The sequence below is a fragment of the Protopterus annectens genome, chromosome 3.part0 (assembly GCF_019279795.1).
Source record: "Protopterus annectens isolate FY-2018-M chromosome 3.part0, PAN1.0, whole genome shotgun sequence".
In the NCBI taxonomy this organism is placed as follows: Eukaryota; Metazoa; Chordata; order Ceratodontiformes; family Protopteridae; genus Protopterus; species Protopterus annectens.
In genome coordinates, this window is record NC_056731.1 from 853684587 (window position 1) to 853708338 (window position 23752).

The window sequence follows — 23752 nt, forward strand, 5'->3', positions numbered from 1 at the left end:
CATGTTTAATCATAGCCTCACCTCAGGCTTTGTGCCCACAGAGTGGCACACAGCTACAGCCATCCCACTGCACAAGGGGAGATCCACTTTGGATCCCGGGAACTACCGTCTCATCAGTCTGACGAGCCTGATCTGCAAGGCCATGGAATATATTATCATGGAACTTATAAACAAAAACATTGGCAACCTTCAAACACTGGACTCCACCCAGTTTGGGTTCATTAATGGCCAATCTTGCCTCTTGAACATGATTGACTTCTTTGAATCAGTCTCCAGAGCCGTGAACGAGTGTAAGGTGGTTTACACAGCCTGCTTGGACCTCGCCAAGGCTTTCGACACTATCCCCCACTCTGGAATTGTAGATAAACTTACTAAGCTGGGCATTAATCCTTATGTCACTCAATGGGTTGTAAACTGGATTACTGTCAGAACACACACTGTAAAAGTAGCCGACTCCAAATCCAGCTCCAGACAAGTGACAAGTGGTATACCGCAGGGTTCTGTTCTGGAACCACTCTTGCTTATCATCTACTTCTATGAAGTACAGGCCAACACTAAGGGACTCTGGCTTACAAAGTTCACAGATAACCATAAGCTGGGAGCCATTATTGAATCCCCAAATGATGTGGATATACTACAAAAGGGCCTTACCGAAACAGATGCTTGGTGCCAGAGCCATGGGCTCAAGCTCAATGCCAAGAAATGTATAGTTATCCTCTTTGGGAAAAAACATGCACCTGTGAACTACCACATAGGTGGCAGTACACTAAATACAGAAAGTGTGATAAGAGACCTAAGGACACAGGTGGACAGTGGTCTCATCTTCGATAACCACATTGCCACAACAGTCAGGAAATCCTTCTGTGTGACACACCTCATCACTAAGGGCTTTTCATCCAGAAAAAAGGATGTCATTGTCCCACTGTACTCATCCCTCATTAGACCCATTAGAGAATACAACATATGACACAAAAATCTGGACATTCTGCAAAAACCAGGATTGTTGAGAGGCATGCATATATTTTGCCGTAGCGATAACTGTAAGTGCCACCTGCTTGTCTTTGTGCTGCTTTACTCTCACAATATCACAGTTGTACATTTTTGGGTATACTTCTTAAACGTTAGTATTTTCTTACTTCTCTTTTCAGTTTCATTCTTGTGTGGAGTGAAAGCTGAATGTATGTTTTAAAACCAATAAAACTTTGCCTACCTTCCCTTTCTTAATATTATTTAATCTTCCTCATTTCTCTCATTCACTCTAGACCAGTTTGCACAACTACTCATTCCCATTTAAGAAAATGTCTTCCTTTACTCCTATTCTTTATTGTTTTTTTATAATATGGTGCTTAAAACCTCTCTGCCTTCCTAAATAATTCCTCTTCCTAAAAACAGGCAATCATACCCATCACATTAATGTTGTACAGAAATTCAGCCGATCCATCCTGCAGTCAGTCATTCCTTCCCTTTAGCTGTAACCTTTTCCTGTCTATTTGCCTTTTATCAGTGCTGTATCATAGTATTTTGGGGTTTAAAGTCCCCCAAAAGTGAAACACCATTTAGTACACTGCATGTTTGTACATACCCTAACCTTTTATACAGTCACATGTCACCTGTTTTACATTCTCACCTTTAATTATCATGTCCCTTATATGACAAAATGACATCTAAAGCACCAATTAGACTAACCAGCAGGTTACTTCAAGTCCCAGTTATTTTTAACTAGATTCTACTTCCTTATACATTCTGACCCCTAAAGCTTAATCAATATTCATGTCATACTTGAGTCATTTCACTATACCATCTATATTTTCTCAGAATTTTCATCATCATTATCTGTTCAGTCATAATGAGTCTGCAGCATGCTCAGCTTTCGCCTCTCGTTACCTCATTCAGCTGTCAGAGTAACTGACGGGATGAGGAAGCCAAATATCTTACCTTCCATCCTCCCTGTCTTTCTAATATGTCCAACAACATTATCTCTGCCAGTCAATAAAGCAAAGTTGACACACTTGATAGATTAATTTTGCCTTGCATGTTAACTCTCTTTCCTTATAGTCTCTGACATAGACTTTGATGAACCCACCAAGTCAAAACAGCACTGTGTTATCCCCTTAATTTGATACTTACTGGTCATGTGAAAACTCCATTGCATCCAATGTGACCTTGGCCATTTTTTTCATATACATTTCAAACAATCCATTCAGGTTTAAATGCAATATTTGTATACCCAATTCATTACTAGTGACCTCCATCACATTTACTTTTTTTTTGCTTTTTAGTCATACAGATTGCAAAACATCATTGCCACCACTCTGCGGTTTCCATAATACACATATTCTACTGTACCCCACATGTCTTCCATTATTGGCCAGTATACAATTCCTTCCCACTGCTATAAACCATAAAACATGTAGAATAAGTAGCTTTTTTTGCAGTATTTAGCAGTTTTTAACTTTGACATAATAGAGCAACTTGAAGGGGCAGCCAACCTCAGCAAGTACTGTGCATGCATTTACAGTGGGTTCACCATTTAAGCCTGCATTTAAACATTATCTTGTGATGTTGGTGTGATAATCCACAGATGCCAAGATGAAGGCCTGATTAAAATAAGTAAATAAATAAATAAATAACAGAAAAATATAAGGACAAAATCTAATTCTGTTAAATTATAACTCTGCCATTTTTAAGACGGTTTAAACACATTTTCATCAGTATTTCTTCTTGATGCTTATAAGGGCTTGTGACAAATATCTTCCAAATGCACATCCAGGGGCTGTACATACTTATCTTTGAGGAAGGTGGAATTTTTCAGTTTTAAATAAAGTTCATGAAAGGCAAGAGCCAAGCCCGCTAGGGCATGTTTATTTTTCTGTGGTCGTTTTTCGGTTTATAGTGTGAAGTCATAGTTTAATAAGGTTTGTTGGTGAGCTTTACATATTTGGCATGTACTACCTCATTTAACAAGGCTTTTGGTCATGTGGTGCAGGTATCCAACACATACATCAAGGTTTATCAATTGCTAAGTTATCTGGAGTTTGCTGTAAAAGCTGAATCAGCCTTAAAGACAGAATACAATGTACCAGAGAATGAGAGATCTACAAGTAGTCGAATACAGACCACTCACACAGACACTGCATGAGCCAAATATGCCAAATTCTGAGCTCCTTGAGATGTTTTACATGCTGCTTGGCTCTACTATGAGAACACAGTTTTGTGAGGTGACCAAATTTGGTAGACTATACAGATAAAAATATGCCCTTTCCCCTGTATGTACAGTCTCAGAGGTAATGTATATAATTAGCAGGGGGTGTGGGTGCTTGCCCCCTCTCCGCAAAAATATATATATTTTTTTAGTTTTAATTTTGCATCATGCACCAAGGTTATTGCTTGGTGCATGTGTGGTGGTATGTTAACATTTGCATTGTCGACATTTTCTGGTCAATGTTTGGAATGATGTTTGGGTCTTTAGATTAAATACAGGAGACTCATATATACACACACACACACACACATATATATATATATATATATATATATATATATATATATATATATAAAATGTGAAAAGATTATTTGGTAAGTGATCTCACATTTTACACTTCTTATCTTTTGTCTCTAATTTGCTCCTTAGTTAGTAATGTGGCTGTTAGAGAGAGAGAGAGAGAGAGACAGTTCAGTACATGATTTTAATAATGTCATATAATGCACTGCAGCTACATGGCAGTCCTGTAAATTACTAACAGTGGTAAGTGTCGAGTATCTAAGGTGTGCATTTGTAGATAAATTACTGGAGGAAATCAAGGTACTTGTTTTGTTATATAATCAGTTGCTTGTAAGCATAAAATTACCTTCAGATTTTCTCTTTCCTAAACATTATGGACACTTATTTTAACGGCAGTTCTATAACTGCAACAGAAATCTTAATTGTCTGCTTGGCCTGTTAAGTGCAGGATGTTAGTTATTGCAACACTACACAACAGAATAACGTTGCTTAGTGCAGGGACAGGAAACAAAATGAAAACAAAAGTTTATTATTAGAAAGGTGCCTTTGCATAACAGCAATTAAGTATTGCTGGATTGTATATTATTGTGTAATGACATCATCGATTGCTGGAAGCAACTGAAAGACTTTTAGTCCTGTTTTGCTTTAGATAATGTCAGCACATAATAATGTACTGTATGTTGTTTAATGAAGTACAAACACACAGAGAGAGACATGCACATATACAACCATACACATAGACAAACACACACACACACACACACACACACACACACACACACACACACACACACACACACACACACGCACACACGCACACATGCACACATGCACACACATGCATGCACATGCCACACACACACCCCCACACACACAGACACACACACCCATGTAGACAGACAGACACATGCAGGGGTGCATGCGCACAACCACACAGACACACTCACTTAACAAGAAAGTACTGCATCTATGACTTTTACTTGGATGCAGTTTACTTGCTGTAGTGAGGTATATAAAAAAGATGACTGAAGATCCATCTACTAGTTCTGTATTTGATGCATATTGTGATGCAAAGGCATTGTCCGGTAAATGATATCTGGAAGGTGCATTCCTTGCAAATGAACCAGCCTTATATGTGTCAGGTAGAAGGATTATCAGTCAGGAATGTTGCCTATGTTGACATGGCATTTCCTAAAACCAGTCATGGACAAAGATACAGGCTGACTGAAGGTCAGCTACACTTAGACATGGATGGGATACAGAGTACAGATCTAGATATGGCTGTCTATGGTGTGCTTGTTTCTGCACACTGAAAACTAGTCAGTTTTGATGCTACTGAATTTAGCACCAGTTTTATTAATACAGGCACAGGCATGTGTGCTACTGTATTTACTCAGCTATTTAACTGTTCTCTAGATGCTTGTGATATAAAGGTGAAGGTTCAACCGAGCTGATGTATTCATTTTTGCAAAATATTGGATTCTTAGCTATTGGCAGTCAATATAAAAACAATGTTTAAGTTTTATTTTAAATTTAAAGAAGCAGCGTGTTGTATCCAAATACACTGATCACTTAATTATTAAAAAAACAAAACAACATACTGATCCACCTTGGTCTGAGTATGATTGGGGCACATTTTAAGACAAATTCAGTTAGGCTGAAATGTGGTGTTTACGGAGCCTTGTAATGGATAATTTTCTTAATGCACCATGAATAAAGAAATATGCATGTGTAATAAACATAATGTTTCAGTGGCTAGTACATTTGCCCAAACAGCAGTACAAAGCAGGTCATTAAGAATGAATAATTAGAGTATAAAATAAATGAGGCTGTTCATATCTGAGTGTTGTTCCAGCTAGGTTAAAGTTGAGTATTGGGAGGGGTGAAAAAAATCAATCCATTAACAATGAATACGTTTATTATACTTGATTTGCAAGTAGGAGCATCAGGTTATTTGTATGTGCTGCACAGACCTGCCTTCATTACTTAAAACAATATCAGCTAAGACTTTATGCTGTGTCAGAATGAATCTAAAAAAATGGAATTTGTAATATTAGGTTTGAATCTGTAATTGTTTCCCTTTCTCAGCTGGTCAGTGCAGACATAGTGCACTAACCACAAACAGCTAAATGCACTTCCCATACCTCTCAACCTCTTAGCACAAGACATATAGACAAAGCCAAAAATAACAGGGCTGAAAGGCCAAAGATCAGCTAGATTTTAAATATTGGTCTTAGAAACTTAGAAAGTTGCTTGAATGACAGATTTTGTATTAGCAAGCATTTTCAGAAGGATATGAACTCTGAAACTCAAATGTCTGTCATTATTTAGTAACTTCAATCCTTAATGATGTGCCAGAAAATAAATTATGAGGAACAGACCAAAAATGTGAGGAAACATCTGGATATTCTGCGCAATTCTGGACAGTTGAGAGGTATGGCACCTCTATTTCTCTATAGATGCATTCCAAAAATCAATGTGAGGGAATTCAAACTTCCATGGCTGTCCAACCCTCTGACACTTTGGTATTTTGTCATCTATGCCTCTAGCAAACCAGTTTCAGGATCAGGCCTACAATATCACAAAACCTGTGAGGGTAAGGGTGAACAGAACATAGAGTGGTAACTGTTCCTCTACTGGGGATGGCATGGGCACATACTGAAGCAAAATAGGCAAGAATTAAATGTCTCGGGCACACTAATCCAACGGGTATTTCTGGATGTTAGCATTAGGCATAGTGTCATTGCTTGCTACACCTTTGCACTAAAAAAAAATTAAGAATCTTTTCATGGCTTTTCCATAGATAATTCCACACTGTTTGTACAATGTCCATTTTCCTTTATCCTAAATTTACAGAGGGACTGCTGGTTACTGAGAGAAGTGGAGACAGTCAATGGGCCTGACCCTCCTGCACAGGGGTGAATTAGGACTTCCGGGCAGGCGGTCTGTAGTAGAGAAGTGGTACTCAAGCTGAGTCAGTGGTCATGCCAAGAGAGTAACTATTTGACGTGTTGGAACCTGCTAGACTGAGTTCTGAAACATGGAGACTGAATGAAGGTCAGACTTACATATACCAAGTCTGAGATGGCCATTTCCCAGAATATTCCCTTTTCTCTGAGCTACGGTGATCTAGGAGTTGGTATATATAAGTTTAGGGTGTACGGGAGAAGTGCAATCTTTGAGATTTGCTCTTGTTTTTTTTTTTTTTTTTTTTTAGTTTGTCAGCACTCGGTATTTCGAGCAACAGCATTTCAATATAGAGCCCATAAAGAGTCACTTTCTGAAAGAATATAGTAGAAGTAATCTATTTCAGTTTTAAAAAACATACATATTTGCAGTAAACATTGGTATTGATCAGTAGCACAGATATGGTGGAATGAGAGGGGCAACTGCCCTGGTTGCAAAGTGTTGGATTACGTGCTCAGCTGATACTGATCTCCGTCTTTAATGCAATGCCAGCTTTTAAAAGCTGGTATTGCATTTGCAGTCAAAACCTGAGCACTGTAGAACTCCATATGTGGTCTAAACTTTAGCAAGTGCTTACTACATTGTACATTATAGTAAGCAGTTTGCTGCAGTTTAAAAGTAAAAAAAAAAACCTAAATATTTTTTTAACTAAAACATGAGCGAGCCATAGCACTCCATGTTTGCAGGGTATAACTGTAGTAACTGCTACATTTGGCTTACCCATGTTGCTCCCCACTCTTTTTTAATTTCTCAAATCTTTTGGGCTTCTAATACCATGATGGGGATGGACCCCATTCGTAAGTCAAAGTATGATTAAAGTTCATGAAATTAGTATTGTTTCAATCTTTGATGTCAGCCAGAAGTGCTCATCGCAGCACCCACAATGTGCCCAGCAATGACTCCTTCTGCAATTCACATGAATTTACATGTATTGGTAACATATCTTAATACGATTGTAGATTCTTGTTTATAACACCTGTTGATCCTACTACTATTGGAACTGCCTGGGTATTTTTCCTCCACATTGCTCTTGTTTCTGTCTGCAAATCCTGATATTTCATGACTTTGTGTCTCACTATATGCAACAGACTGTAGTCACTGGGTATGGTGATTTCAATGATCGATGCTACCTTTGTCTTCTTTTCATCCATCACTATATCCGTTTTTCTAGCATCTGTCTTTTGAACTGTTGGTAATGGGTGATCCCATGTGATGTAGACTTCATCATTTTCTATGATGCTTTGTGGCTCATGTTTCCAGTGTTTTTCAGCCACTGCAATACCGTAATGTTTGCACAATCTCCAGTGCAACAGTCTTGCCACATTATTATGCCTTTCAGTATACAGTCCTTCCGCTATTAGTATGTCACAGCCAGCAACAAGGTGTGCGACTGTTTCCAATTCTGCTTTACAACACCTATATTTCTTTCTGCCACATGTTCAATGGACTTTGTAAACCAATGTGTACGTAGCCCACTATCTTGGGTCACTAATATTAACCTTTCATCTTTTAGTTTGAATTTACCTCTCCTTAACCATTCCTGCATTCAATCCCGATCAACATGAGGTTGTTCCAAGAGTTTTCTATATTTACAACTATGCATTTTCCACATTTCTTGCCTTCTCATCTGATCCTTCATCTTATATTCTTTCTTTTGTTTTTTGGCACATTCAGTTGCTGTCTGAGTTTTATCTACTTTTGGTTTGATTTCCATTCCTGCTTGACGTTGATATGCTTGTACTGGACTAAGCAGAGACATCATCTTCGTTTTATTCTTTTCATGTTTCAAAACTTTCACTATGTTTCGGTCTTGTGAGGTCAGCAAATATGTGTGCAGTCCCCTGTCCTTTGTGGACCTAGTTGTGTGCCTGAAGTACAGGCGTGCAATGGAGGCGTGGCATATCACCCCAACTCAGTAGTAGCTCAGCAATGTCTTCACCCTATTCCCAGTGGCGGCTGGTGACTTCAAATCAAAGGGGGGCTGCAGGAGCCAGCTGAATGGGTGGGGTCAAGGGGAAGGGGTGTGGCCAACCAGAAAGGGGAGGAGCTATGCTCAAAACCACAAAACCTAACTTTAATTAAATACACTGCCCTGGGTGGCAAACTATCATTATGAGGGTCCAATAAAGACAAAAATAAGTGTAGAAGAATAAAAATATTTCAATGCATTGGCTGCATGACAGCTTACTTAATATCTAGATGGAAACAAAAGGTTGTGAGGCATGAAAAAATAAATTACTTTTTAAATACATTACTGGAATGCCAGTCAAAATCAAGTACAAGCAAAACCAGAAGCACTCAACTCAAACCACTTCTACTTGCACTGCAGTTCTAATTATAATTTATATTCAGCTTTATTAAAGTGCCAAGTAACATGCTGAAAGTAGAAATCTCTGTGATGCCCCCACTTGTAAAAATGTTTCTTATCCAAAAAAGACCTGCTGCCTGACAACTATCTACTTGTTTTATGGGGAAAACATGTAAGTAAAAAATGAAAAGCAAACAAGAAACAAGCTCAAGATACATTGCTTAAAGGATTACTGTACAGGTTATGGACCACACATGATTGGCATTCTGTTTAGTTTACGGGTAAAGTCTGTAGAGATGACTGGAAGTCTCCAACAAGTGTAATGAGCTTTTTAAAATAATGGAATCCTGTCCTTTAATATCCAAGGCTTATACATTATCTAGTCAAGTATTCTCTGCATGGCAACAACAGAAAGGCTTTCAATGTTGGCAATTCTTTAACAGTATGCTTATTAAAGCTTACTTGCATCTTATGATCTCAGACAAGCTTACATTATGGTCATTAAAGCATTGCTACTTAAACACAGAGCAACAGGCACTTTGAGTAATAAGCATAAATCAACAGTACAAAAATATGACAGAAACCAGACCTTTCTGCAAAATCAAGGACAGATGAAAAGCCACTGTAGTACTTGTGTCTACCTTGGATCCGGGGGGACACACTGAACATTTACACTGCATAACTACTCCTTGCCTTGCTTGGACACATCCAGAGTCAGTACATGGTGGAGTGGGGTGCAACAAGTATGTCACAATTTGAAATGTCTCTGGCTGACTGTGATGGCCCTGACACATGTGTCATACCTCTCAACCTCAGAGCAAGAAATCTGGACAAAGCCATACACAGAAGTGGGACAAATGCCCACAAATAAGGACAATTTTTAAATATTGCTCTAATAAACTTAGAAAGATAATAGAATAGGTCTTGCATTAGTATGACTTTTCTGAAGGGTATAAAATCTGAAACTCAAATGTCTGCCATTACTTTCTAACTTCCGTCTTTAGTGATTTGTCACTAATTTGCCAAAAAACACAATTTTATGAAAAATGGACCAGATGTGATGCAAAAATATAAAATAGCCACACAATACAGCTGGGAACCTGTCAAAGAAGGGACACTTTAATATTAGTACTGCTAACTTGAGCAGCTGACAAAATAAAAGAATCTACATGCATTTCAAGTAATCTATAACTCTGATTATTACAGTTATTTCTTAATTGTAAACCCTCCATGTTTTCTTCCAAAATTGCTATTTTGCGGAGGGATTATTAGGGGGAAGAGCAACATTTTAAGCCAAAATCGGAGACAGTTGAGAGGTTGGCTATGCCTAATTCTGTAAAGCAATTTATTTGCATGTACCTCTCAACCTGTTAATGCAGTAAATGTGAACAAGGCCAAATATACTGGGGGAACATATAAACAGTACTAAAAATTGCTCTTGTATAAATTGAGACAGTTGATAGAATAACAGTTCTTACTTTAGCATGCATTTTTCTGAAGGTTATGAAGTCTGAAACTCAGTGTATCATTATTTAGTGACTTAATTTCTAAATGATTTGCCAGAAAACTACAAATTTTATGAAGAACAAACCAAAAATAAGAAGCAAAAATCTATTTATTCTTTGAAAATCTGGACAGTTGGGAGGTATAGTTCAGCTGGGCCTGTCTGAGTTTGCTGCCCTTCCCCCCTGATAAAATCATGGTTGAAGAGCCTCTGCAGCCATTCCTATGACACATTACTTGGCTATTTCACTCCATTTACCATAAACACTAATGTGCATACTGCTTTACTTGTATGATGAGTTGGACTTCATTTGAAAGTTTTATTTTGTATTTTACAGCACAAACACTAAGTCATCTACTAAACAAAGCAATGCAGTCTCACAATGAAAACTTAGCATTAAAACTTCTCTGCTCTTGAAACTCACATTCATTGAAACAACATTGAAACCCACATTCAAAGAAAATACATTTTGCCAGTGGCAGATAAAGATTAATTTTGGGCTGTTTTCAAATCATAGACCCCTTGCATATGAAACATACATGTGCTCTTTGATACACCTTCCTCATTGTACTAAATTATATTCCCTGTACAATATATTACAGTTGTTAGAGTGTGTTTTAAATTTGTTTTGAACATTTTTCCAGTAAACAATGAAACAAAATGCATGCACCCATAATGACAAAACTGCCCAGTTCAGAACATTTATCATAAAAGTCTACTCAGACTTCCGCAGTCCACCATTATCAGTAAATATGCACAATTCTACAGTCCACCATTATCAGTAAATATGCACAATTCTACAGTCCATTATCAGTAAATATGCATAATTCTACAGTCCATTATCAGTAAATATGCACTATTCTACAGTCCATTATCAGTAAATATGCACTATCTCTGAAGAAGTAAAAGTCATCTAAATAATTCCACATTAAAGAAATCTGTAACTAATGAAGAGGTTGCTGCTAGCAAACACCTTTATATTTCATGGTTTCATCGAAAAATAAAGTGCCTGTTGCCCCTCAGGAATAAATTGCCTATATTACATTAAAAAAATGATAAGCTAGTAATATTGCAAGAGGAAATGGATGGCAAACTGATAACAAACTCATAGTTAGTATCTTCACCAAGGAGAACATTCTCAGTACAGCAGCATCCACCCCTTGTGGGAGTAGAACGCACAGCCTTCTGCATCAAAGACAAGTACACAACTTGTTGTGTTATATTAACAAGGCAAACCAACTTCACTTAAGCAGCACTAAACTTCTGTTCGCCTGCAGCTCTCAGCTCCTTGTAAAATCTACTCAATACTCAACTTTGCAGCACAGGAAAACTAGAAAAAGACAAAATGTATTGGGGGGGGGGGTCAAAAGCCCAAAAACCAGGGACACAAACATTGCTTGTATAATCTTGGAAAGTTGCTAGAACCATACATTTTACTGCCAAGCTCCCTGTGCAAAACAGAGCAACATACCACTACGCCAAATCAGCTGCTTTGTAAAAGAGGAAGACTGAAACTTAAATGGCTATCATTTAGTGAATTCAGTTCTCACCATAGCTGTCAACCTCTTAGTACAAAACACCTGGACAAACCCAGTAATGAGGGAATATAACCTTCAAACATTCAGTGAATTCAGTTCTTGCCATAGCTGTCAACCTTAGCACAAAAGACCTGGACGAAGCCAATAATGAGGGAATGCAGTCCCAAAAATAGGGACAAATTTCAAATATTCATCTTATAAACTTAGAAAATTGCTAGAATAAAAGGTTGTGTTACTATGTATTTTCTGAAGAACATGAAGTCTGAAATTCAAATGCATGTCATTTTTACTGCTGACAGAATAAAAACAATTTTCAGCAGAGACCCAGGGAGAAATACTGCAGACACGTCTTTGTAAAATAACAGGGCACCAGAGCAAATCCACACAAACACAGGGAAGAGATGCAGACTCCACACAGAAGGCACCCCAGCCAAGAATCAAACCAGAAAACCTATAGCTGTGAGGCAACAACACTACCACTGCACCATCAAATATGTAAAGACTTAAGCATTCAGAAACCTGAAGTCTGAAATTCAAATGCCTGTCAATTTTATTTAACATTTGTTAATCAGGACAGTCTGACTTGGAACAAAAAAAAATTCAGCAGAGGCCCAGGAAGAAATAATGCAGACATGTCTTTGTAACATGGGAGGACACAAAAGCAAACCCACACAAACACAGGGAGAAGATAAAGACCCCACAAAGAAGGCACCCCAGCCAAGAAGCAAACTTGAGAACCTGCAGCTGTGAGGCAACAATGCTACAACTGCCCCATCAAATATCAAGCATTGCAACATTTACAAACCACAGATATTATGAGGAACAGATCAGATCAAACATGAGGCAAAAATCTGCAGTTTTTTTCACAAATGGTGGTGGGTAGGGAATTAAGGTCTTTAAAACCTGCATACAAGGTACAGGATTCAAGCCTGAGGTATTCCCTACCACACACACAAACACCTGTAGTAGCAAACCACAAAAACTAAATATACTGCATTGGGTGCCAAACAGTTGTCATGAGAGTCCAATCAAGACAAAATGAAGTGTAGAAGAATAAAAATATTTCAATGCATTGGCTGCATGACAGCTTAATATCTAGATGGAAACAAAAAAGGTTGTGAGGCATGAAGTTCCCCTCTTCTAGGCACACCTACCAGTGTGCTGTCCTCAGCTTCCACCAGGGGTTGACACAGAAGACACCCTCAGGTCAACCCATCAACCCCAGCGTGGTAAGGACAATCCCTTCCTGCTGCTTCATCAGTCACATGAGCAGCTAATCGAACCCAGGTTGACTGGGCCATAGTCAGGGCTTTATCCCCCTACACAGCTGGAGAGGTGTAATACAAAGTATTTTAACTAACGGTTAATACTGGATTTTATTAAGACATAAATAATTAAACAATAATTAAAGATGAAGCTAGCCAGTTCAGTGGCATAAAAAGATAAAGCCCTGACTATGGGGGGGGGGGGGGGGATGACAGGGATTTACCAGCTTGAACCTCATTTGGGAGAGGAAGAAGGATGACATACTGGTGTGGGGATAGCCATTACTGAGACCCTTGTGGACTCTAGAATGTTGGAATGGTAGTCAAGTCAGACTTGTGGCTAGATCTGGAAGTGGTCCTTTTCTAAGGACCAGGTCCATTTGCTGTCATTGATCACACCATTTATAGGCAAACACAGATCAATGATGCCCATACATAAGGGATAAGGCAGTAACTCATAGATACAAACCTTACCACTTCAAATGGCTGTGAACCACAACTTCCTCAATTATTATTCACTTCATCAGTTTACCTGGGGAGGACTGGTAACCCCAGCTGGGAGAGGTCAAGCTGGTTAATTCTGCATAACAGATGAATAGATGAGGTGCCACAGGAACATGTGGGGACAACATTCCATGAACCGGACTACTCTAACTTGACAAATGGTACTTGTAAATGTGCAGCTGTGTTTGACAAATGTATCAGACTGCTGGTTAACATACACTGTTGGGACAGTTAGTAAAGTAAACTTTAAATCTTTAAATAATAGTTTACAGAAGTTAAGTCTGAACAGGCATTCATATTGATGTAAAGTACTGTGGTAGGTGAACCACTCCATCCAAATGAAGTGCAATATTAATTATGCTTTGTTTTTTTACTTATTTCTACCTATTAACATTGACACTGTTTAGCTGCTGACGTATTTTGTGTGTGTGTGTGTGAGTGTGTGTGTGTGTGTGTGTGTGTGTGTGTGTGTGTGTGTGTGTGAGAGTGTGTGTGTGTGTGTGTGTGTGTGTGTGTGTGTGTGTGTGTGTGTGTGTGTGTGTGTGTGTGTGTGTGTATTTGTGTATATACTTAGGTACTGCTGCAGCCAGGTGTGATGGACTTGACATTCTCTTCCAAATAAAAGTTTATTTAACTAATCATGAACCTATGAAGTTGGTTTTGTATAGTTTTTTGACATATATATATATATATATATATATATATATATATGTATGTATTTGGACACAGTTAACAAGAAAGATTGTCCTAGGAGAGGGAACTGGATTCACATGACCCATGCTCATGTAGCCCAGGCGGGTATGACCCTGACCCTGAGTAGCATTCTGCCCTCACCAAGAATGATACCTCAGTATAAAGAAAAAATGATCAATTTCAACAATTGGCTAAGCTTCTGGTATCATTCAAAGGGGATCCAGTGTCCGTCAGCCTGGGATGACATGCTCGACAAGCCACGTTGCTTTGCAAGAGACGGCTTGCACCTGTCACACCTAGGCTTTCGAATACTGGCCAAGGCTCTTGCTGCCCCCATAGTGCCTTTTTTAGGCAAGGCTCAAAAGTCAAACCCACCCCTATAAACAGTACAAATAAAAAAAATGAGGGTTATGCTACTCAACACCAGGAGTTTAAATCTCAAAATGCATGTGCTCGAAGCAATCCTCAGTATGGAGAACGTCGACATCTGTGCAGTAGCTGAAACCTGGTTTAAGGCTCCAGAGAGTACTCCAGCACTACCAGGCTACAACTCATAGCATACATTTTGGCCACAGAACAGGGACCGAAACACAAAAGGAGGGGGTGTCTCCATATTCATCAAGGATACCTACACCTCCAGGTTAGTGGCACAGCATGATACCTCTGAAATCATCCATGTGCAACTAACATCGGGCAAATCTGCTATGCAAATTGCGGCCTGCTACAGATCACCCTCCATGACCCAGGACCAGCACTCTGCCTTTCTGGAGACACTGGAAAACATGAAGGTCCTACCGAACACCCTGATATTGGGTGATTTCAATTACCCTACTATTAACTGGGAAAACTACTTGAGTACAAACTCCCAGGCTCAGTGCTTCCTGGAATTTATCAACTCAAATGCTCTGGATCAGCTGGTAAACTCCCCTGCCAGAGGTGAAAACATATTGGACCTGGTCATCACCAACATGGGCGACACTGTCACTGGTTAGATTAGATCATAAACTAATCACTCTGGATGTCCACACCCCACCACCACCCCCAGCCAAGGATACCACAATGAAAACTTTTCTAAAGCAAACTTCACCTTATTTAAGACAGAGGTGGTAAGTTTCACAGCCCCCACGCTAAAGGATAATGCTGCCCAAGATGCAGAATCCTTTACAAATGCACTCTATGAGCACCTACAAGGATGCATGGATCGTGCCATCCCTAGCAAAACCAAGACTCACTCCCCTAAGGGAAGGAAACCAGTCTGGTGGACCCCTGCCATAAACAGGTTATACAATAAAAAAGGAGGAAACTAATTCAGAAAAAAAGCAAATCCCAAGAAGGAAAGACATCCCTGATCAGTATCAGTAAGAAACTAAGGTCCCTCATAAAAATCATCCAAGGCTAACTTCGAAAGAAAAATAGCCAAGGATTCAAAAGATAACCACAAAGCCTTCTTTAGCTATGTCAAGAATCTAAGTGGCAACTCGCAGATATGCTCTCACTAACACTCTTCAAGAGAAACCTTGATGAGTGAATGGGTAACAGAAAATACACCCCCTGGGATCACTTCATTGGGTCTGCTTGACAGAGGCTCAGTTAATTAATCAATGGGGTGGTGAAAGCCGACACACACTGACTAGGCTTATAAACGCCCTCAGGCAGATAGCCTAGTACCTACCTATGAACCTACGAACCTAAAAGAAATTACTTTTTTGTAATAAAATGGGAAGCAGCACACACTGTATCAAATGTCTGAAAACATGACTGAGTCAGAAGTTTTATTTTTTTGTGAATATGTTTACTGTAAGTCAATGTAGCCGTTTTAGGAAGACTGCTGTTGAATTGCAATTATATTTCCCACCCCAATATACTCATACTGTGGTACTATAGACATTACTATTGAGTGTAACTTGTAAGTTCTTGCAGAGATATATGGTGTGCCCCTCATTTTACCAACATATTTCAAGCACTACCCATCTCACTGCTATTATCTAGATGAGTTGCATTTGTATGACTTGGACTCCACAAGTAATATTCTGAAAAAAAGCATTCTGTGAAACAAAGTAAAGCGAATCATGTTTCTATGCAGACTACTTTTTAGGATGGAATTAACGCTGTCATTTGGTATTTATAATTTTCCTTACTCTTATTTATTTTTGTTGATTAAATTTAGATGCTGTTTTCACGTCCTGCTGTACAGCTCTGCCGGTGCTTTCCATGGAGAGGGCTGTCAAGCAGTGGTTTTCGGGGAGCTGCATCTTCTGTAAGAGGTAAGGTCCAGAGAATTATACAGGATTTGATTCTGACCTCCGGCAGATACCCTAGTATTTAACTGTGAGGAAAGGGGTACTTTTAAAAGCATTAGGAATAGAGCCAAGTTCTAAAGAACAATGGTGCTGTCCATGAGCCATTATGCAAACCTCTATGGGGAATATTTACAGTTTCTTATTAACAAACTGAGAATGCTACAGCTTAAATGAGTTGGGTATCACGGGATACTTAGCACAGTTAGCAAAGGTCACTATTAAGGGAATATAATATCATTTTTTACTGAGATTACTGCCTACAGTGAGCCTATAACATAAATCATCACAGCAGACAACTGCCCCCCCCGAATTGTTGCCTTCTGCTGTATTTTGGTATATTTGGCTCTCAGATTATTGCTGATGTTCCAGGGATTTTTTTAGGATTCAATAATGAAATATTAATTTTAGGATTACAACAAAAAGTTTTTCATTTTATGGTGCTGGGAATATATTCAAGCAAACAGTACTGTAGACACTGGTGCTCTTTGAGACATGTAACTTGTTTCTTGTACTGTCACAGTTTTGTTTAATAGAATTTTATTACATTATATGTTTGATTGCAAAATGAGACAGTAAGCCTATCTGGTTTGCTCTTTCAGTGCACTTAACATTTTACCTCTCAACCTGTTTCACTCTGCTCTATTCCCTCTTCTGTACATCTGGATTTCCTATCAGGTACATTTTCTGGCAGACCATTCCACAGACCCACAGCCATATACATGAAGATGTTTTTTTTTCTGAGATCTAGAATGTAATCAGCCCTTGCAATTTGCTGCTTGTATCTCCTTCTCTGCCTCTGTTTATCTTGTCCAAGATGACCCCTTCACAATTTTGTGAAGTGATAACATGCACTTATATCATGTGCCCTCTGTCTCCTCTGGTGACTGTTGGGAAAAGTTCCAATTCACCTACTGTCTAATCACAGTACCCATCTCTAGCATCACATTGGTGGCTTTTTCTAGAATCCTTCCTGTAGCTTGATGTGCCCCCATGTGTATGACCTTCAGCTATGCACTGAATATTCAAGGTATGGTCTGACTAAAGCCAGTACAGTGGAATAATTATGTCTTTGTTACTGGAGTTTATCCCCTGATTATATACCCCAACACTCGTCTAAGACACTTAAAAGTGGCGGATGCTAGACTGACTCCCTCAGCCATGGGTTCAGTTTAGTTACTTCACAATTGCTACTTCATTTTACAGAGAAGGCTACTTTATGACCCAAGTAAGGAATGTGAGGTCTGAAAAAGTTGATTTGAGCTTACTGGTAGAATTAACACGTACCAGACAATAACTAGCAAATTGGCATCCGCATCCTTATAACTATATACTCATTAGTGCATCATATTTTCAGGACAGTTCATGAATTTTTCACTTTCTGATTTGGTATACAAGATGTATACATCAGCTCCACAAACATTTATGCCATGTTTAGAGCCTGAAAATGTTCTCCTTACTCTAACAGGCCAGTTTAAGAAATTGCAAGCTATAATACAATATCACACAAAAGGTTTACCTGCCAGTTTTCAGTAATATATATATATATATATATATATATATATATATATATATATATATATATATATATATATATATATATATTTTTTTTTTTCAAAACATTCATTGTATCTTGGTTTCAGTTCAGTGATACTATAAACAAACACAGGGCCTATACAAAATATTTAAGAGTGTGCATTATTGTCAAGCCTGGTGCAAATATGATATTCTTAAACCACTGGTTTACAGCCCACTTAAATATATCAAAATTGGCAATATGTTTTACATGTATGCATAGGGAGATCCATAGCCTCCATCCACCATGGTGTGAAAAAGATCTTTTCAGTGTAGAGCTGGCAGTGGGTAAACTAACCATAAAGTTGCTGTTCCTTGTGTTAGCATTGTGAATTAAAAACTCAATACCCAGTGTTGCTGACTGGCCTTTATCATATAGGCATTTGTGAACTAAAATTAGATCACGTCTGAGTAATCTGTAACTTATCGGGAAGAGGGAAATATGTTTGAGTTTCTCACAGTAGGGTAAATGACAAAGACCCTCTACCTGTCTTGTGATGGTCTTCTGAATGTGCTCAAGCTTTTCCAAGTAAGAGACTCTCAATGCCCAAAAAGTATTGTGAGTATTAGTTGAATGCTAGATGTACAAATCCTAATTAAGATGTCTTTGTCTGTACTAGAAAAACATTGTAAGATGTTTTTAGTAATCCAGTAGCATTTCATAATTATCAGTTTGGTATGCTCCTTACATTTCAGTGTAGAGTCCACCGGTATTCCCAAATCCTTAACCATGCTGGTGGATTAAAGGATGTAATTGGGTGGCACAGTGGTGCACTGGTTAGCATTGTCACTTCAGAGCAGGAGGTTCTCCGTTTTGATTCTCAGCTGCGGTGCCTTCTGTGTGGAATCTGCATGTCCTCCCTGTGTTCGCATGGGTTTCCTCCAGGTGCTCCAGTTTCCAACCACATTCCAAAGACATGCTTTTGGAGTGTTTCTCCCTTGGCATCCTCTGAAAATGAGCTCTGTCCCAGTCAGACTTTCATAGGATCACAGGATCATAGGAGATAACTAGGCTAATGGCCCAGGGGCCCATACAAGCCTAGCCAGTTTAGCTTATTCCCCAAAAAGAAACCTCAGTCAGGACCTGTCACCCCTGTCAATGAGGGACACAGGTGGAACCCCAGGGACAAATTTGTGGTTTCCCTTCCACTCATCAAGGTTGCACTTGAAGAGAGTTCACAAGGTACTCAGTTTGACATGTATGGGAAGTCTATTTCAGAGACAGGTCAGCCTCTGTGAGACAAACCTGTCTCTCCAGCAGGTTTTGTTGATGTTGCATATTAGATTTAGGCCTTTTGAGTGGGTAATGCGCGAGGAGTTAGACGTACAGCTATGGAGCATGTCTAGTAGGGCAGGGTCTGAGATTGCTTTGTAGGGGAGACATAGATCACCTCTGAGCAATCTGTACGATACTGAGTAGAGTGATAGTGATTTGAGCCTGTCCACATAGGACAGGTGTTGGAGGGCCAAAGATTCTCTTTTTGAGGTATTTCTATTGCCTTTCCAGTTGGTGCAAGTGGTTGGAGAGGTACATACCAAATGGAGCATTATACTCAGTTACTGACCTAATGAGGAAGGAGTACAGAGAGGTAATAACCTCCTGTTTTCTGTATTCAATCCCTTTACTTATGAGATGAACCAAGTAAAAGGCTTTTCTGACCACTGCCGCTACATGATAGTCGAATGTGAAATTGTTGTCATCTTCAGTATCCAAGTCTCTCACCACAGGTTGTGTGCTTAAGGGGTTGCCGTTGATGTGGTAATCAGTAGGGACCATGTTTTTACTGAATGGTATGATAATACATTTTTTTGCATTTAACTTAAGGCCTTGACTTTGGTACCAGTCATTTGTTGCTGTGAGACCCTCTTGCAGTATGTTAACATCATTTGGGGAGTCAGTGACAGCACCCAACTTACAGTCATACGCAAACTTGGTCAGCCACAGGCCTTTTGTCTTTGCCTGGACTTCTGAGAAGCAGTTGCCAAACAGTAGGGTTCCCAGGACAGATCCCTGAGGAACACCACAAGTGACAGTTCTGCTGTTGGAGGTGGAGGTGCCGACAGCAGACCTATCGCTAGTGGCGACAGATCTGCTGTCAGAAGTGGAGGTGCCTATTTTTACCTTGTGAGTCCTAACGGTGAGCCAATTGACCATCCAACTGATGAGATATGGATTTAGGTCATGTTGTGTTAGCTTTTCAATTATGTCATAGTGAGGGATTGTGTTAAAGGCCATGGCCAAGTCAAGGTAAGCTGAATGTACTGAATTTCCCTCATCCAGGGCCTTGGTGACAGTCTCAAAGAAGTCAACCAGGTTCAACAGGCAAGATCTTCCCTTGACGAATCTGGACTGAGTGGGGTCAAGTGCTTGGAGATTGCCTATGTGTTTTCTTATGAGATCTATAATAATACATGCCATGGCTTTACAGATCAGACTTGTCAAGCTAATGGAGAGAAAGTTCCTTTGTGCAAGAGGATGACAATGGCAATTCTACACTCTGTTGGAATGAAGCCTGTACTTAGGCTATGGTTGAATAGGATATTCAAAGGTGAATCTAGTTCTTGCTGGAGATGGTGCAGAATACATCCTGAGATACTATCAGGTCCCATGGAAGCTGTGTTCTTTGCCTTGGATAGGGCCTTTAACACTTGATTTACTGAGATGTGAGGTGGGGGACAAGTATCGGGGATGTTGAATGTGCCTTTGGGGTGGATGGGGGGAGTGAAGATTGTGCTGAACCTATCAGTTAGTAGGTTGGCTAAGTCAACAGGATCAGTGTAAGTGGTACCATTAAGTACTAATTCAGAACAAATCTGGGCTTTGCCATGGAGGTTCCTGACATAACTGAAGAAGGACTTGTGGTTTCCCTTTATTTTGGAGGCTAATTTCAACTCATAATTGGTTTTGGAGGTTTTCACTAGTGATCTAATTTACTTGTTGAGGCTGAGAATGGAGTTTTTCCAATTTGGAATTTGTTCCTTTTTACCCCTGGACAACAGTTTATTCCTTTTATTGTTAAGCCTGTTGATAGAGGATTCCACTAGACAGGTTTGTGTTTCATTGAGGAGCAGGTTTTTGTTCTGTTGGGTATGGCTAAGTCCATGCAGTTGTACAGGTGCTTGTATACTGCATTGGCGTACTGTTCAGCATAGCTGTCTGCATCCTCTGAGGGGGGCGGTGGTGTGAAGCTTCTGATACCCCCCTTAGAAGCCTGTAGTCAGCTGTTGAAAATTTTTTTTTAGCCTAGTTACCCAGTAAACAAATGTTAAATAAATTAAATAAAAATAGTTATACAGTGCATGTGGGTAGATGAGATGATTGGATGCATACTGAATCAGCACAGAGTTACAGTTGTTAAACACCATGTCCTTGTTTCTTACCCATGTAGCTAAGCTGTCCAAGAGAATGATTAGCCTCAGTGCAGGTGATATGCAACCTAGTTTAATGTTGTCAGCAAATTAGCTGAACCACAGATTTTCTGATACTTGGCAGTCTGACATCGACAAGCCAAAAAGCAGAGGACTCAAAACAGATCCCTGAGGAATATCTTTAGCAATAGATTTTCAACAACAATTTTTAATTCTAATTTTACACTTCCAATTTAGCAACCAGTTGGTAACCCGTCTTATCACATATGGGTCCATATTGGTCTTATACATGATGCTAGTAAAACTGCATGTTTATTTATTTTTTTTTATTTAACATTTGTTGACCGGGAAGTCCAACTAGGTTCCACAGAGCCTGTTTTCAGTGGAGGCCCGGGGAGAAATGCTCCAGATGCATGTCTTTGGAATGTGGGAGGAAACCCACGCGAACACAGGGAGAACATGCAAACTCCACACAGAAGGCACCCCAGCCGAGAATCGAACTGGAGAACCTCTTGCTGTGAGGCAACAATGTTAACCACTGCACCACTGTGCCGCCCATATGAAAAAGCTGTTGCAAAATCTAAATATACAACTTTGACAGCCAAACCAACGTCAATGGGATTTATGATATTCTCATAGAAAATAATTAAATTAAAGATACAGGAACATCTGGGTAAAGAGCCATGTTGGTAGATATTAAATCTAAAATGAAACATAAATTGGAATGACAAACACACAGCACACTCAAAACACTTTCTGAGCCTATAGTTCTCAATAGATAGACTCCTCTTCCTCCTCCTGGATTCACTCTTGTGCATTCTGCACATCAGGTAACAAGTGCCCTTCAGCACTCATTTCCATAGCAGGTACAGGTTTTATGGGATTGGGTTGCTAGTCCGAGGCCCAACCCTCAGGGGGTGCACCACACACTTGCACGCTCACACATAGGGCCAGTTTAGAATGTCCAATCCACCTACTGCATGTCTTTGGAATGTGGGAGGAAACTGGAGCACCCAGAGGAAACCCACTCGAACACAAGGAGGACATGTAGACTCCAGACTAAAGGCACCCCAGACAAGATTCGAACTGGAGAACCTCTTGCTATGGGGTGACAACACTAACTGCTACACCACTGCTCCATCCCAATAGATAGACTAGGATGACTTTTTTATAGAGGGATGACAACTGTCTGTTTCCAGATGGATGGAAAATTGCCTTCTGTTAGAGACCTCTGATCAAGTAGGTTAAGCAAGCCAATAATGTCTCTGCTGTCCCCATCAGGAAAAAATGTTAAAGCCATCAGGGCCAGCTATAGAATTTAGATTTGATGTTTAATAATGCTCTTCTTACATCAACATCCTATATTATTGAACAAATACCACTGAAAATAACTGGGTTTAGATTAATAGAATTGTTAGTATATAGTCCACCTAAAACCCTTGGGTAAAAATATTATGCAAGTCAGTGGAATTAGTATTGAAATTGTCACCCGTTTTTAGGAAGACTCTAAATGTTTCACAGAATGTTAAACCAAAGTGTGCAAAGATAAAGACAGCATAAGCAGTAAACTCTGTAGTGCATAACTTTGAATTACTTACAAGTAATACTTACGGAAAACTTCAAAATCTCTGTAGTGGGCAGATCTTTATTGAGATTTAAGAAGACCACCACTTCCCCAGTAACTTCTCCAGTTGTTTCAATTTCAGAAAGAAAAAGTTTGGCTGCACTGAAATATTTACGAATGTCATACTGGTAGATTTTGCATCTACTACTTATGTCTTATCATATTTGAATGATGCAACTCCGTGCAAATCACTTGCTTCCTCTTGCTGGAGCAAAAACACAGAGACTTCTTGAGACCACGGTGCCCTATTTTATGGATCTTTTCCTATCCCCAATGTTTTTTTTTTCTACTCCCCAAAGGACTTTGATTGCTTCTTTGCCTGCACCTACTTGGCCCATTCATTCCAGGGAGGTAGAAGGCAGGCATTCTCAGGCTGGGTGAGATCCCTGTGGCCTATTTGTTCCTGCCTTCAAAATCCAGTCAGCCTTCCATTCCCTGGTGAGTATCAGGTGGTACAAAGCAGAGCAGCTCGCTGGTCCTGCATTGCAGCCTACCCTGTACCTCTGGAATCACCCTCTCCTCCCCTGGTTACTATTCTTTGATCCATTATTGCTGTCTTCTGAGGGGAAGCATGCCTCTGTATGCTGAGCACCCCTTGGCTTATGA

The 23752-nt window shown here is 39.5% G+C and overlaps 1 protein-coding gene across 3 annotated transcripts in view; it reads left to right on the top strand.

Annotated features, from left to right (window-relative positions):
- The window catches only part of LOC122796593, a 530916-nt gene that overhangs the window by 191807 nt on the left and 315357 nt on the right, over positions 1-23752 (top strand). For 2 of the 3 annotated variants that reach the window (XM_044065194.1, XM_044065195.1), the window contains one exon: positions 16449-16545. In XM_044065194.1, coding sequence (XP_043921129.1) covers positions 16449-16545 — 97 coding nt within the window. Of the gene's footprint in view, positions 1-10082; positions 10094-16448; positions 16546-23752 lie in introns of those variants that run through there. The other variant, XM_044065196.1, reaches the window with a different exon arrangement.